Genomic DNA, 17511 nt, shown 5'->3' with positions numbered 1-17511 from the left:
CCGTTTGTCCCCCCCTATCGGCGGGTGTGACGATAATAATAAACCCTGTTTCTTCTGCCGTCTGATGGTGCAAAAGTTTTACCTGCACTATTTAAGAATCTACATTTGATCAGTGACATGTTAAAAATCACATTTATAAAGCTGAGTGGTTACAGCACGCGCCACACAAGTGCAACAACCTGCTTCAGCAAAATATATAAAATAAATGACTAAATAAATCAAATTAGACCTAATGAGAAATAACTTTGACCATCTGCTCAATTTGTTGAACCCCGTGTATTTGAGAGCACCGGACTTAACAAAAGTGTTTTTGAACACCTGCTTCATCAACAGCAGCTGCTCCACGCTAAAATCACAGCAAATGTACAGTAAGAAAAGGCTGAAAAAAGTGTGGTGGACCAGTAAAACATTAACTTCAGGATGCTTAGAGGTGTGAGGTATACATCTGCTACCTGCCAGGTTCTTGCTGTCGCTCTCAAACTCATGGTCAAGTCTTACAGATTGGTTAATAACTATCAATCTAATAAAAAAAGCATGAGTTAACCCCTGAAATCTCCACTTCCTGTGACATCTTTCATTAGATCCATTAGTCCCTGCTTGGCCTACAGCCACATCTTTAACGCTCCATCGCTCCACTTTACCTGAACGGAGCAGAAACAATCTATTGATTAATACAGAAAGTCAATTACCAACTATTTTTATTTAGTAAATCAACCTTTTGAGTCACTATCTCTGGTTCTGGCTTCCTAAGTCAGACAAAACAAGTCAAGACTGAAATTGTTTGTGACATCTGTCGACCAAATGATCGCTTGACGAGTTGAATCCATAGGAGGCGGATTCACTGACAGCAAAAATATCCATTGATCAATGAAGCATTTCTTTAAGTTTGCAATACATCTCACTGTGAATCCTGAGGCCCATTCAACAGTGGCAATGATGTCTCGTGATGTCAAACTTGGCTGTTTTCTTTATGCTGCTGGATTTAGTTAAAGAGTTAAAGATTGTGGATTCATGAGAGGTAGATTACCTTCACTCTTACTCGAACCAAACAGTGACAAGACACTGGATAGCTGTTTTAATCACAGCTGAGATTACGCGTCGCCGTTAACCTCCGAGCATTTACTGATGGAGCTGCTCTCATCTCAGGAGGACAGTGGGCCCATTTTTCTAATTGCTTTTGCTATAAAATGTTTTATATGTGCATTGATTTGTAATTCAACCTATGTAAAAGAAGAAGAAGGAAAAAAAAGAACTGTGGATTGTTTTAGCGTGGGTGAGAGTTTCTAAATGACAAGAGCCCTTCGGAGGATTTTCTTGCCTGTTGAACACAAGCAGTCCATCTGTCTTTCATATTTATTTCCCTGTCATTATACTCTAAAGTGTTTGGAGTGTGCGCCAGTCTATAGCCCTCTCGGCTGAGATTGATGCCTCAGAGCTTATTCATTGACATTTACATGAGATGGGGACCTTGAAATGATTCAGACCTGTCAAATGCATTAATGGAATTCAGGCCTCCGTAGACTAGAACGCCGGTTTGGGATTAGATTGCAGTTATTTCAGGAACTGCGGTTATTGTTTCGACTGTTGAAAACTGAAGTAGAATCTCGGTGAGCTGAGTTTTCTTAGACGGATGCTGCTAAGTAAGTCGTTTGCTTCCCCTTGTCAGGCGTCTGCCTCGTCACCGGTGATGATTTCTTTTGCATTGTTTCATACTTAGGAAGGACCTTTTTTTTTTTTAAACCTCTCTTAAGAATCTTAAACTCATGCTGAAGAACAGCTTTTTGCTGAGTGGATTAATCTTTTCTTAATAACCTCCAAGGTTAGGAGTAACAAGTAAATGTTGCTTTATTAAATAAACTCTATCATGCTTCTTAACAACGACTGTCCGTCACGTGACTGTAACTACACCTTAAACAGTTATTCGCCATAGCAACCACAGTCATTTCCTTATTACTGTGAGGTATGAGTGGATGAGTTCATTAGTGCACACACTCTGGAGTTCACCTCTACATGGCTGCAGGCTGACACATCAACCATCTTTTTCACTCAGTACGAACCTTTATTGAAGATATTCCTAAAATCCTTGGGACTAATCAAAGCAACACTTCAAAATACCTGTGGTTTTGTTTAATCCAGTCAAACTAACAACTGCAAATATTGGTAATACATTTCAGCTAACCAGAATTCCAGTTTGAGATATTTTAATCAGTTCAAACTCAATTCAACAAACCTGACAAGGATGATATCTTGAATTGAGGGGAGTTTATCTTGAACTAGAATGAGTCAGATGTTTGCAGTTCTCGTTTGTAAGAAGAACGACAACGTGGATGTCTACACTGATCTGAAATGTTCTCTTCTTTTTTCACTGGGAAAGAGTTGAATTATGGATGTCTGCGGTGCCTATCCAGTCGAGCTATTAAATGTTAAAACGACTTGCCACATACCGCAGCTCCGCAGAAACAAGATTTTCACCTGCTGATTAGTTTCACAAATTAGTTGGACATTTTGGGAAAGACATTTTTTTGTTGCCTGGCAACCTCACTGTAACGACAAGACTTGAGGGGCCCAGATGCATAAACCTCACGATTCAGATTGGTAAATGAAAACCGTGCAGAGCCTAAAGGCAGAAATGTGCACGGCCTGTTTAATCTGCACATACACCTGCCTCACAAATCTGACACCGTGGAGCTGGATGCACGTGAATAGAACACAGTAAAGGGATCTACAGTGGATAAGGCCGGCACTCAGACCTGCCCAGAAGTCATCGCATTCATCTGTAAACTGTGTGCAGCTGAGAAATGTCCAGTATCAGCATTCTGCGTGGCAGCGGGGTGGGATGACGGCAGCTCTGGGCATTTTTTAATCTGCTTCTGCACTCCAGAGTCACAATCATTTGAATTTTAACATCGCTTGCTGCTGAAGTTTCTAAATTAAATCCAGTCAGACTACAGCTGCCCAAAAGGCTCTTTTATTTATTCCTTCATTTTAAATCCACACATGGATTTAAACTATTACATGTATGCATCCATCCATCCATCCATCTGTCATCCATCTGTCATCCATCCATCCATCCATCTGTCATTCACCCATCCATCCATCCATCATCCATCCATCCATCCATCNAACACATTTAAATGCTAAATACATACCAGGAGCAAAACTGATGCTGAAGCAACTTGATTTTGAAATAAGACGATGTCGACTCGGCATTCTCAGCTTTAATTTGAGTAAGTTTCCATCAGTCTGGAGTTGTTTGTGAGATAAAGCCATTTTATTACACAGTGCCCAAGTTTAGGCATTCAGACATTCACATGAATGCCAGAACCCAGTATTTCCCAGCAGCACACAGCAGAACTCAGAATGCAGACTCAAGTCGATCCCCAGTTGTCTCATTTACCCAAAGTGTCCACGTTATGTAAAATAAAACTTGGCTCATCAGACCAGACCACCTTAAGTTTATTTTTACAGAGCAAATAAAATAAAATAAAATAAAATAAAATGCAGGTAGATGCAAAGGAAAAGAGAATAATTTCGGCGCAGAAGAGCACTGAAGCCCAAACAACACATGCCACAGAGATATATCTCTTTTTATTAATGAAATCTAATCAAGCAAACCCTTTAAAATCCAAATCTAAATATGTAGCTTCGATACACAGAGATGGCAACACAGAAATATGAAACACGGTGGTTGACTTTCAAGTCTAGTGGTTAAGTGTGTGGCTACAGAATTATATATCTCGCCTCCAGCACTTTTATTATTTATGAAATTTAGATTGCTTCTCGCAGCACAGCAATTGTAGTCTAATATACAAAATAATCACTATTCTCAAATCCTGCATCAAGCCTATCTGGAAGTCTTTCTGGCCTTTGTGTTAATCTGATCGCAGTAGAAATGATCCAACTACACAGCCGAGATAAAGGACCGTGGCCCCAAAGGTGTGAATCTAAAGATAGAAACCGGCTGTGCACACAATCCTGGAAAACTCATTAACATTGCAGCATATAAAGGACATTTGTTAGCTACCATCTGTAAGGCAGAGCAGCGCTTTAAAAGATCAGGCAGTGCTTCAGTTGTTGTGATTACAGAGAAACAGCTGAAATTCAGCATTTTAAATGTCCAAAATGGACCCACAAACTGATTGCGAATGAAACATTTTCACAGTTCCAGTGGGGAATTCCTTGTCAAATATTTATCTGAAGGTGCTGAAATGGTGCTGCTTTGTGTGGACTTGACTTGATTATGTATATTATTGTGCTAATGGTGGTTTTATAGTCTGGGTGTCTGTATCAGGGCAGTGCAGAGGGGAGTATTTAAAGGCCGGTACAGGTTACAGATTGGTGGTTTGGAGAACAAAATTGATGCGGGCTCATATTAATAGTCAATAGGATTTTGAGATTGTGAAGTGATGTTCACAATTAATCGCAAGGTTTGTAATTTTTGTCAGCCGTTGTAAATCTGTCAAACAAATCTGCACAGGAAAAGACACTTTGCTAAGTAGCATGGTGCTCCCCTTGCTTTCCTAGCTGGGTGGTACCAAGTCCTGATCAACATTTCCAAATTATATGCCTTATTTTGCTCATATGTTTAAATCTGTCTGATCATGAATCCTAGTATTATTTGTTCTTGGTCATGTTAGTATTTTGCAGCTGTGTCATTCATTCAGCCAGTACAGTCATTAAACCACCGGAACCATGTAACGTTCTCCTGCTTGAAAGGGGGATAAAATCATGTCAAGCCAGATTATGATTTCAGTTTTTTTAAAAATAAGTGACCTAAATTAAATTGATCTATTATCAGATTTCTGACTTGTCAGGTAACCATTTCAGCACAAACACACTACGCAGTAAACTTTCTTGTGTTAAATATACACACACTTGTAAAAGCCAGACGTAGCATTTTGTTCAGATCACTCGCTGATTGTTTTCTGTGTGAACAAAGGAGGAAAAACTGTATTTATTTAGTGTTTATGCTGATTTTTTTTAGATTAAAAGCCAACATGAGCTACTGACAGTAATGATTTAATTTAATATAATATTTGAACAGAAAACACAGAGTTATATTAACATCAATTAAATAAACAGCATGAAAGTAGATGTGACTGTTACAGAAATCTTGACCTCCTGGAATTGTTGTAAATAGAAAATTGTATTTAAAGGATCTCTTGCTGTATTTGTCTGCAATTGACTCTCAGACCCACTCCAGTTCATCACAACCATATTGTTTAATTATTGCACAAATCTCTTATATGTTAAGAAATAATAGAGTCAGAACAAAACTTACATACAAACATGTGACGCATATTGGTATTACTTCTGTATACTATGAGCATGCAGTACACATGCTCAGGCATGTGCACAGTATGTATGTAGATTTAACCCACGGTTCCCAGACTATTACCAAGTTGTAACAGCAAATATACTCTGCATTAAGGAAAATGAACGCCCCTAAGTGCTACCTGTTTCAATCAAAAGTGAGAAAACATTTATTGAAAATGCTGAACATTGGTAAACAGTAGAAAGTACTCTGATGATACACTTAATCTGCTTTTGTTTTATTTTCCACAATATCTTCTCATTACGGTTAAAGCATGGTAAACCTTTGTTATTACCTCCTTTTTCATATTTCTGTTTGTAGTACGCACATTGTGTTAGCTTGCTTTGTTATCTTCTTTTTCGATAGCTTTGCTGGAGGGACAGTTTGTCAGGTCTGAGCAAAAGATTCTCCTAAAACAGCGCAGATAAATGCTGAATTCCTTTTTTATTATATAAAGAGCATATGAGTATTTTTTGGTCGTTGGGTGCAGTGAGGCATCTGAGCATGTTACTGTGACGCTTCTGCTCTGAAAGGTCGAAATGTATCGAATATGGTGAGAAAAAAAAATGTAGTTTTGGGGGAAATGTTTAAAAGGTCAACAGTGATGTGAAGCACGCAGCGTAATGTGTTTATTTGTTAACCTTAAACCAAAACCAGGACTCTTTATTTACTGCTACTGCTTGTGTATGAACCTCTCCACCGGCCATGCTCCACCCTTCGGCAAGCGTAGCTAATAAACCCGTCCTGCAGTAGAGGGAAGCAGCAGTTAGTCTTTACTTCCAGTATCTTGAAAAACTGCTTCTACCTTTGCTTTAAGATTTACCTGAAGAAATACAAGCGATATCTTGTGAGTTAAAAAAAAAAGAGAGACTGCTGAGGGGGCGTTTGATGGCAGTTGCGCAGGTGAGCAAGCCAATTTCTTATTTCCGTTTTTGATACTCAATGTGCCCTCAGGAAATTAAAGATTTTAGACCCATTTCCCAGCCCTCGGTTGACTAAATTACAATCTGAGGTAGCGCCGGTCAGATCACAGATCCAGTCACCTATATATAACACAGAGGAGAGGAGGATGCACTGAATGGAAAAGTTCTTCCTATAAGACAAGAAGCATCACGTGTTCCAGAGTTATGGCCATCCTTGGTCTGATGCTCAGTTGAGCTGATGACGAAGATGAATCCACAGGTGACCATTCACCAGCAGCAAAGCCATTCAACAAGTCAGGTTCACATAAAAATCCCCTTACCATTAGTCTGGCAGAGGCCTTTCACCTAGAAGAGTGGGGCTCGTCCCGTCTACATCACCGGATGTCGATTGCCTGACGTATATGTTTAAGACTTCCTTCTACCATGTCGCTGTCTGCTTGTCAGGGTTTTCAAAATCTGTTGCAAACCTCAGCAACAACTTTGGAGATTGTTGTTTTGAAGAAGATTTGGATTGTGCAACAAAGAAAATCTTGGTTCTTTCAGTGAATTAGCCATTTTTTTGACAATGCTCAACTCCCTGCTTTCAAATGTTCTGTCATACCGTCAAGCCTTAGAGGTGCAACGTCGCTTACCCAAGATCACTGGGATTGGTTCACAGAAATACAAACAAGCCAGGATGATAATGAGGTGCATCCAGGCCATTCTCCAGTACTGGCACAGTGCTATGGAGATAAGCCTGGCTCTTGGAGACAAGGGGGGACTGATATATCTAGATGTAGGTTTCATTTTGCTGGCAGTTTGCTGAGCATTAGGCATTGAAACCACTTTGTGCGTTTTTTTGGCAAATATAAGGGTTTGGATTAAAATACAACCCTTTCATAATAGGTTTGGAGCTTCTCCTCCATTCTCTGGATTATCGGGGTAATGAATCAACACCTAATGCATAAGTGTTTGGCTTGACAACAGTTGGTAAGCAATACAAAAAATGGCAAATACTATTCAGGAAACCAATCCAGGAGACAAAATCTCTCAAAATAAAATGCCATTAAGTTGTATAGAAACGTCATTTTTGAGGAGGACTGGGACTTTCCTTTTAGAAAAAGTGCTCGCGAGTCCAGAGACTCCCCATTTTGCACCAGGCAATAAGTGCATGAATCCCTTCTCCACCGCCGCACAGCAGCAGAGAGGATGCTGCGCTATGCATTGTCAGCATGGTCCGCCACCCTGTCACCACGGTTAAAGGCACAGGTCAGCCGACTCACACTGAGACCCAAGAAGATCATAGTGGTGTCAAGCAACAGCCAGTACACGAGCAAAGCATCATCGCAGGCGAGAAAAATAAACTCGGAGCCCCGTCGGATCCCTCGCTGTGAATGCCAGCCTCCCCCCTCAGGCAGGTGGTTACAAAGTCCGTCAGTACAGGCTGATACAGACACTCTTTTATCCCCACGTCTATGAAACAACCATGACTGACTGTTGCGGATGATGAATGCAGGAATGAGCGATAAGATCAGGAGTTCAGCTCTATGCAGTCTTGATTGTCTCAGCTGTAGTTTTAAACATTTCTAAATTCTCTACATTTATCATTCCTCAGTAATTTATTGTATTTTTTTTTAAATCTATGAACTTATGAGATGTAGGATTTGCTCTGCTGTTGGATTATTTGTTCCTCTATAGCAGAAGCAACAATGTGTATCCAAGGCAGATTTCCCTGAGGGACAATAACATCTTATCTAATCTCTTATCTTTATCATACTACCAACAACCTGAAACTGGGTTACATGAATAATCAGGTTAACGATATCGCTGCTAACTCAGCCGGCGGCATCTCGATAATTGAAGTACTTCTTGGATCGGTAGGCAGAGATCCGAATCAGCTTTAAATAACGTTCTCGGCGCAGTCCCTCGGTGCGTTTGTGGTGATGGTATATACACGTAGAGCTAATTAATCATCAGTTTATTTGAACGTGGTCTCGGCTCTGCTTTGTTCCCCAAATATCTATCTGTGAAAAATGCGAGAACAAATTAGTTTACCAAACCTTCTGACAGATCGTATAGGAGTCATTTATCATATTATTAATACACTCTGTGATAATCCTCTATATTAACCCTCCAATGAATGCAAATGAATGCATTAATATGCTTACAAAGAGGATTATCTAGGTTTGAAATCAACGTTAGGATGGAAATTTTTAAAGGTTTTTCAACTAATCCATAATTCAAAGTTGCCTCACTTCTACCTGCCTGATCTGACTTCAGCTCTGGGGAGTACAGGTCCATGTCTGTAGCACACTGACAAGAACAGCATGTAAAAGGAGCATTTTGTGATTTAAATAGAGCAGCTGGGACTTTGTTATTCTGAGGAAATTGCACGAAACGTATATAATCCATACAAGCAGTACCAAAAGGAAATGGAACACCGTTCGTTTATGACGCTCAATAACAGCAAAACCGCTCGTTGCAGATTGCACCACGTGACTTCTTCCCCTTTTTCCACTTTGCAATTCTGTGGCTGCAGGAACATTTCCATGTCGGGGAACTAAGCAGGCCTGATAATGAGCTCTGCGCGCTTGATGGCATCGACGCAGCAGAGCTTTCGAGGTGCTATCTCCTCCTGAGATGGACGGACTAGATGTGTTCATCATCAAAGTGACAGCTTGAATCTATGGAGAGTAATGGCGTGCCCCTGCACCACTGTCTCCAGTTGTCTCATGAATTTATCATAATCCCGATCTCGCTCTCTCTCTCTCTGCTGCTGCGCTGTACTGCTGCGTTAAAGCTTTCCGTAGATCTTAGTCTGTTTTGTTTTACAGTCAGCAGCCTTATGGGAATATTAGAAAAAGCATTTTTTAGGACTTGAGCTGGGACGCTACACAATGCTTTTGGAGGTAAACCAAAGAAGTAATAAACATCTGCTGTGTGAAAACTCTACTATTTGTTGGTTTGTGTTGTTTATTATTCAGTGAAATATCCATGTTGTTAAAATTTAAGTTCCTCTGTAGTGACTTGTTTTAATAGTTGTTTTACCACCTCTGTTCAAAAGCTACAGCGTGCTCTACAAAAAAGTCTAATAAGTCTGAAGCACACTTTAAAGAAAAGGTTTCAGCTTCCAGCTTTTTATTTTTTAACCTGTGACTAGAGAATGTATTTTGCGTGAATAAAATGAAATCGTGTTCCTGATATTCTAGTTGGAGGACACTGTGTTCTTTTATTACCTGCTGTCTAAAAAAAAAAAAAAAAGCTGCTGGTAAGGAAAAGAAAAAAAATAGAACAACTAACAATGTAAAAGTTCTGCTGTGTTGGAGGAAACGTCACTGTAGCCTTCAGAGTTTCACTTGCGTGGCAAATAAAATGTGACTTTAGATTTCTAATGGTAATGAGCAGCCTCACTGATGAACCTTATATTACAACGGTGATAGGTTTCCTGAACAAAGCTCCTATGGCTCGGTGTGGTGGCTGCAGCCGTCACTTCTCGGCAGTGCCTGACCGCCACTATGCCACCATGTTTACACGTAGCCGGGTATTTACAAAAACGGATCTACGTTTTCAAAAATAACTTAAACACGTCGTTAAGAGCTGCTATGAGCTGCCAACCCTATAGGGGGCAGTGTAACGAGAAGCATAAAGTCATGCTAGCCAATCAGAATCCTGCAAAAAAACACAGCAACAAATGGCACAAATTATTTCCTGTTACTTGGGGAGCGATCCTCTGCTCCTCCACATAATAGAACATTTCTGAATGTAAATGCAAACAGGCCAAAAACGTTTGCACAAACATAAAACAAGCATGGCTTTAACAGCATCCATTTCTATCACAGCAGCCAAACTGTAAACGTGGTTGCACAAATATGATGCTGATGATGCTTTTGTCGCGTACGGTGACGTCCATCTCCTCCTGTCGACATGCAAACGTAAAGATGGAGTTTTTCCAAATCTCTACTTTGGCCGGAGTTTTCAGATATGATCGTTTTCGGTGACTTTTAGCTTCGTTATGTGTAAACCAAAGGCCCAATCGCATTGAGATATCACTGTTTTTGCTACGTGTAAACAGGGCCTAACTTGTAGCTAATGTGAAAATGAGCAAAGAGGTGAGTGAAGCTGAAGTAAGTCATGCATGAACCGTCCTGTGATTGCACCCACCTGCTACTTAATTAAGCATAATTCAAACCCTTAATACAATTTAAACAGGTGGCTTATATAAAAACTCTCCCTCTGTACAGTTGTCACAAACAGGACAACAAGCAAATAAAGACCAAAACAGTTTTTTGCTGTAAACATGTTTATTTCTGCTGTAAAGTTGAGAACTGTAACCTGATTTCCACTCGTCTAACCTTTGTTATTGGATGAATTCCTCCACTTTACCTCTCAGACGGGGTGCTATCCCAGGTATCCATTTAGCACGACCTGTTGTTTGCTCCCGTTTGTGTTTGGAAAGACCACAATAGTCTAATCACCGAGAGCAACAAGGCGTGTGATCAATCATGAGTGCATTTAACAAATGTGCCCCACTGGTGTACACGGCATAGAATTCAGCATAATTTATCACAGTGCGAGTTGAATGATCAAAAAAAAAATGCCTGAGACCCCCCAATACATTTACTATGCTGGTTTTTAGCAATGATTTTCAAATCCAACAACTCACATGCTGCCCAGGTAGGAACCGCCATGAAAGGCCTTCAAGGGAAGTTAAATGCTATTTGCACTGAAATTACAAAGATCAGGCGACAGGCTATTGAAATAGGTGCTGCTGTTAGCCCATATGTTTGGGAGGGGTGTGTAATAATAATACCTGTTAAGTGACCTGATAACAGTCCAGTGTCCAACGACAAAGAGCCTTTGGAGAGAGATCAAGGATTCCTGGCAATGAAGTCAGAAAGAGGTCTTTAGGTGTGACTATTTAATGTGATATCATTGGAATCAGTACAAATAGCAAACCACTTTTCACTCACACATTCAGGTGTCATGTCTATGCATTTTGCAGTTTTTCATTTTAATGAGTTTAAATACTACACTGCACGGTTATGGTTACGGTGAGGGGCAGGAGTGAGCAATGACAACAAGTGTGTTCTGATAACATGCAACGTTACAGAGCCCTGGAGGGAACATGGAAAAAGAAAAAGAAAAAAAACAGGGAGAGGAAGGTATCTTTTGCGAGAGCTTGCAAAACTTTCTTGGGGTCTTGCAATAACTTTTGCAAGATGTCGCATAACTGTAGGTAACTCCAGTCCGATAGGTGGTGGTAATGTACCAACCGCCAAAGCAATACAAGAAGAAGAAGAAGAAGAAGAAAACTTATAGATATATGTACTTCTGGGTCTTTTTGGCAGTATGGAGAAACAACAATGGAGGACACCCAGTTTTGTTGAGTTTTATTTTGAAATCAGCCTAAAATATAAAGACAGTCAAGCAGTGCTTAGCAAGAGGTGCAGTTTTCACAAAACATCCAATTGATGTGACTTTTGAAAGATCTTGCAAAAACTTTTGCTCTCGCAAGAAAGTTTTGCGACATCTCACAAAAAATTCCTTTATTTTTTTCCCCCTTCTCCCGATTGTGTTTATATTCTCCATGTCCCTTCCGGGGTTCCGTACAAAGTGACCTGCCGTGTTATTTACAAGCCTTTTCATGGTACGAGGCTGGAGCTTTAGGAACAGGCTTAAACACTGGTACGATCAGATGTTACATCAGTATATTAAATTCATATTCAAACTAGAACGCTACTGTCGTGGGCTGAATGTAAGCAAATATACAGCTGAGACCAGAAGTGTACCTAAACTGTATAAAAAGACACATAACCTTTTTTTTTTTCTCACTGTCTGACATGAAATCAAACTAAACTTTTCCTGTTTTAGGTCAGTTAGGATTACCAAAATTATTTCTATTTGCTAAACACCAGAATAATGAGAGAGAGAATTTTTTTTATTACTTTCTTTCTTTCTTGTCTAAATAATGTAGGTAATCCTAGCTGACTTAAAACAGGGAAAGTTTAATCTGATTTAATGTCTTTTTATACTGTGTATGTAAACTTCTGGTTTTAAATGTAGATAGGTGTAATTTGCTCACATTTTGACGTGTTTCTGTAATGACTGTACAAATCAGTAGAAAACCACGTCACCCTTAGCAAACCAAAATTTAAAGAAAACATAAGAAAACCAGTCTTTCCTTGGTGAAGAAACTGCTGCAGCTGTGAACCAAAACTCGGAATCAACATAAATGGACAAGTTGGCCGACAATAATAAATGCATTGGCGAAGGATTGTGTGTGTGATATGCTCTGTTGAAAGAAAACAATAAAAGTACCATGCAGGAATGTACTGGTCCAGCACTGGGAGGGGAACGTATGACCAGACCAGCAGATTGAATCAGATTGCACATCCAGAGTCACAGAACTGGAACGTATGTTAATGGACTCCTCTGCAACTGTGTGCAACACACACTTACCTCTACACACTGCTGTGCAAATGTTTGCAGGACTATTTCATTCTTAAACATTCTGACTAACACAGACAAAAAGCTTGGGAGCATTTGGTTTGTTGGAGTGAAGACAGTATGTGGTGAACAAGAATACGATGCTTTTAAATCAGAGGTGTCCAATCCTGGTCCTCGAGGGCCGCAATCCTGCAAGTTTTAGATGTTTCCCTCTTCCAACACACCTGATTCAAATGATCAGCTCATCATCAAGCTCTGCAGAAGCCTGATAACCCATCCATCCATCCATTATCTACACACCGCTTAATCCTCACTAGGGTTGCAGTGGACTGGAGTCTATCCCAGCTAACTTAGGGCGAAGGCAGGGGACACCCTGGACAGGTCACCAGTCTATCACAGGACTACACTTAGAGACAGACAACCAAGCACACTCACATTCACACCTACGGACAATTTAGAATCACCAATTAACCTCAGCATGTTTTTGGAGAGTGTGGGAGGAAGCCGGAGAACCTGGAGAGAACCCACGCTGCACGGGGAGAACAAGCCTGATAACCATCCTGATCATTTGAATCAGGTATGTTGGAAGAGGGAAACATCTAAAACTTGCAGGATTGCAGCCCTCGAGGACCAGGATTGGACACCCCTGTTTTAAATGATGTATAGTCTGAATGGGCCGATTGCTTTGGAAATACAGAAGCAGAAATCTCACATATTCGAGTGTTAAGGGGTTGTTTTCACCTTTCGACTGTGGATATTGAATTCAGATGTGTCCTTACAGAGCAAATATTTATTTTTTTTGCTCCGCTCAGATAGCAAATGGAATTCCACATCATAAGGTACAGCCTTACTGTCTGCACTTACTGTCGCAAATGTCACCGCATCCCTCCGCATGCTGTAAAAAAGCTGACATTTAGAAGCTCTATTCATACACCTTCGTTCATATTCTTTCTGTTTTACTCTCATGTCCGTCGTCTGCACCTTGTTGAGTCGTGTGCTAGAACAAGAAGACAGACAGTTTAATGTGAGAAAAGTTAAGTGTTAGAATTTAAATGCTTTTTCCTTCCCCTTTTTGCTTTTAAAAAAAAAGCACCAGCCATGTGATATTTGCAGAACTGTTTCCAGGTGCTGTGTAACCCCAGGCTGCAGGGAACACACCACATTGGAGCGCGGCGCTGCTGTCTGAAACAGTCTCTCCAAACATCCTCCTGTCTCATGTGTCACCCATGGCTGACAGCCTTATCAAGGAGTCATCACAGAGCTGTCACCTACGAGGGGCGTCTGCTGAACGATGCTGACGTCTTTTTTTGTAGGAGAAGAAGAGCAGTCAAGTTACGATACAGTTTCTTTTTTTCTTTCCCCTTCCTGGAGAATTCTCGTCTGTACAGTGAAGGAGGGAAGTCCAAATTAGGAGTGAAGGCTGGCGGCGAGTGAATCAGCCGAGCAGACTTCACACCACTGATGTTTGGCTGAGGGGAACGGAGCGGCTCTACAGCATTTATCATATAGCTCAGGGGTGTGCTTACTGTAATATTGTTATGCTAATGCCGCAGCTGATTAGCATGCTGAGACCCTCAGGTATTGGACCATTATCGCAGTGAATCCTAAAACAGAAGCTTTTGTAAGTGGATATTCTCCGGTCATTTCACCACACAAGCAGAGCAAATTAGTGGAAGCTAAAACGCTGGATTGTGTGGCGCTGAAGAGGGAGATTGTTATCGCGTCCCTTCCAAATGCTTTACAGGTAACGGCAAAAGAATCATCAGAGATTAACCATGATACTAAATCGTACAGTTGAAAAAAACGAGACCCTTTCCTTGCGTGGTTTTAGAGGGTTTTGGCAAAACAAATCATACATACAGTGATTAACACATTTAAAAGAGCACCTGTCCAGTTTGTTAAGCACTGCATGTATATAAATAGAGCATCCAGCATCATGAAGTGCTTTAGTTCACACTCAGCTCTCTACGTTTTACCGTTTTGAACAGAAATGAGGAATTTCAAACTGAATTCATCTTTTAATGCCTAAAATCTGAGCCACTGGGCTTCTCTGAGAAATGAGTCAAGCTTAACATTCAACCACTAAAATTCAATTTTCTGTTCAGGAATGCAAGTAAATAACTATAAATTGACATCTCAATCAAGAAATAATAATGTGCTCGACTGTTTTGTTCTGTTCATTTGTAAAACAGTAAATTTGAAACTTCATGGATGACAATAATAATTATATTTTAGCTTTAAAAGTATTATTTGGGTTAAAGAACTTCTACGTACTGGTGTATGAACCATGACAGAAACATAAGAAATTATTGAGGTAATTACCAATGTTGTTCATTTAGGGCAGGTTTGGCATAAACCTGACATTGGGTGGTGGTCTAATAAATGTATTTAGCACTGTGTATTTAAATTTAAAATGGGATATTCAAAGGAAAGGGTTGTGAATGTTCCTTTAGCTATAAATCCTTCGTCAAACATACTTCAGGGAGAAATATTCTGAAATGTCCCCCAGCACACTGCTCAAGAGAGTTTCATGGCTTCACCTAGAGATCCTCAGCAGTATTGCACTTTAACACGGTTTAGGATTTCTCTTTATTTCAAGCCACAGTTGTTGCTTCTTTATATACAAGCATGTGTAAGTCCTCTGATAGGAGTAGGAGTCCACAGCGGTCTGTGGACAGTTTTTCAGTTTTTTACTGAGATTTCCAGCCCTCAGCTGCTCTCCAGACGGAGCTGAAGAACACAAAAACAATCCTCAGAGCTTCAGTAGAAGGCTACTTCTCTGTTTGATGACTCAAGTTGGTAATGATGGTGAAATTTTCCTGGAAAGGATCTCTAGTCTGATGTGAGTCTGTATAGGGATAGGGAGTTCCCATCAGTCAGCTGGAACTGAAGAGGCTTCTCAGATTAAAGGTGAAACATCTTCAACAACCAAAAGGAGAAGTTTAGCTGCCTTCTGCTGAAACTCGTAGAAATACCGCGACCTTTGATGACTCAAGTTGGTCATGATGGTACCTGGTAACTGGTGTCCCAGTCCTCTGTTTGAGACCAGTACCTCCCCCCCGTCTCAATCATCTGTCTTCTGGTCCAGAATGTGAACATTGCCATCCTCAGAGGAGAGTCCTTAATCTTTTAGATGCAGGTGAACATCTGTGTGCTCTAAGTTGCTCAGTCTTGAGTCATGCTTGAATGCAGTCCAATGCAGCGTGGGGTTCAAGGACCTATATATAGGGAAGACTAAACAACCGCTTCGCAAGGCTCAACACAGGAGTGTGACCTGTATGTTGAACTGGAACAGCCAGCCCTGGGAGTCCGGGGTAGGTAAAGAAAAAAAACTTTAAAATGTACATATTACCATCAATGTCTTTAAAATTAAGTATGAAAAATTGTACGGGCCTCTTCTATCAAAGCATTTATAAACATCCAATATGAGATTTTGACTTAGGAAAGTACCACAATAAACCATGCTCCTGTGATGGAAAGTTTCTCAGATGGTTTCTGGATATTCAACGCTCCAACTGGATGCGGAGATGAGAATATGGAATGGATATGAGCTATGTGACTTAAGGGTGAGGATGTGTATAGGGAGTTCCCATCAGTCAGTTGGAACTGAAGAGGCTTCTCAGATTTAAGGTGAAACATCTTCATGAACCAAAAGGAGTCCAGTTGCCTTCTGCTGAAGCTCTGACGGCTGACGACCTACACAAACAAATACAATAACATTGGTTTATCTATCCACCTCTGAACTCAAGTCATATCGCTTTAGACCTAACCAAGCTTTGTGAATAATCCTGCAATTTAGGGGAATGAAAACTGAAAAAAAAAGCTAAACAGTTGATTAATAATGGACTTTTGTTAGTCAGTTGTCATTTATTGCAGTGTTACCGTATTAGATGGACGTTATATAAAACCATGCTAGAGGCTGATTAGTTGCTTTAATGCCAAATGTCAGGTTTTAGTGGCACTTTAACAAAGCAAGGATTAGCCGTCACGCAGTCCACAGCTTGGGCTGCTGCAGACTGTCGGTTGGATTCTGTGATACACAAGCGCTCTCACCGGTGGCTCGTATGACAGGGAACAGGAAAGCTTTTGTTCTCGCTTCACTCTTACGTCTTCTAAAATAGAAATCCATGCTGTCGCTGTCCAATTAAATTCAGAGAACCTCCAAAAAATCAACGAGGAAAAGCAGAGAATTACCACAAGTAGACAGTGCTGGTGGAGAAAAGCTGTAAAAAAAACCAAAAACTACGGCCGGTGTTCTTCACATAAATCACACTGAAGTTCTGCCTGGCAGCGTCTTCATAGCTCAACACAGTCTGCTGATGGCTGAAGCAGACCGTCTGACTGAATGTTTACTACACATATGCTGATTTTTTTAGTGTAATCCATATGATCTTATGTACGAGTAAGGAATTTATTGTCATTGATAGCAAAGTGGCTGCATCAAAGTCGAAACAGCACCTTTTTAGATTTATTTATTTGACCAGGATTTGGTTTAAAACTCAACGATAATCAGAAAAGGGATCGGAATCGATAATGCTTGCAGACTGCTTTGCATTTTGTATTCTGTGTTGGTATAAGAAGACATTTTAGATAGATAGATAGATAGATAGATACTTTATTCATCTCCAAGAGAAATTTTAATGCTTTGAGCAAGTAGCAATGATTCATCGATGATTAATATATGAGTCATAAATGACGTCATGGTTGTTGAAGTCCTGAATGACATTAATCGGGAAAGAACAAAGGCTCCATCATAATAAACTTGTTCTTCCTTGTGATTTGGTTTTAGGTCTACCAGCGCTCGTACTTGGCATCGTACCTCATCTACAACCTGTATACAAGGTGAGA

At 40.4% G+C, this 17511-nt stretch overlaps 1 protein-coding gene across 1 annotated transcript in view; it reads left to right on the top strand.

Moving 5' to 3' along the window:
• The window catches only part of LOC103367610 (inactive dipeptidyl peptidase 10-like), a gene marked incomplete at its 3' end in the record, with an annotated part of 154111 nt that overhangs the window by 109431 nt on the left and 27169 nt on the right, over positions 1 to 17511 (top strand). The window contains 1 exon segment of the mRNA XM_008295692.1: positions 17453 to 17505. Within this exon segment, the coding sequence (XP_008293914.1) occupies positions 17453 to 17505 (53 nt within the window).

The sequence above is a fragment of the Stegastes partitus genome, unplaced genomic scaffold (assembly GCF_000690725.1).
Source record: "Stegastes partitus isolate 25-593 unplaced genomic scaffold, Stegastes_partitus-1.0.2 Scaffold1070, whole genome shotgun sequence".
In the NCBI taxonomy this organism is placed as follows: domain Eukaryota; kingdom Metazoa; phylum Chordata; class Actinopteri; family Pomacentridae; genus Stegastes; species Stegastes partitus.
Note: the sequence above shows the minus strand (reverse complement) of the source record. Positions and strands in the feature narration are given on the sequence as shown.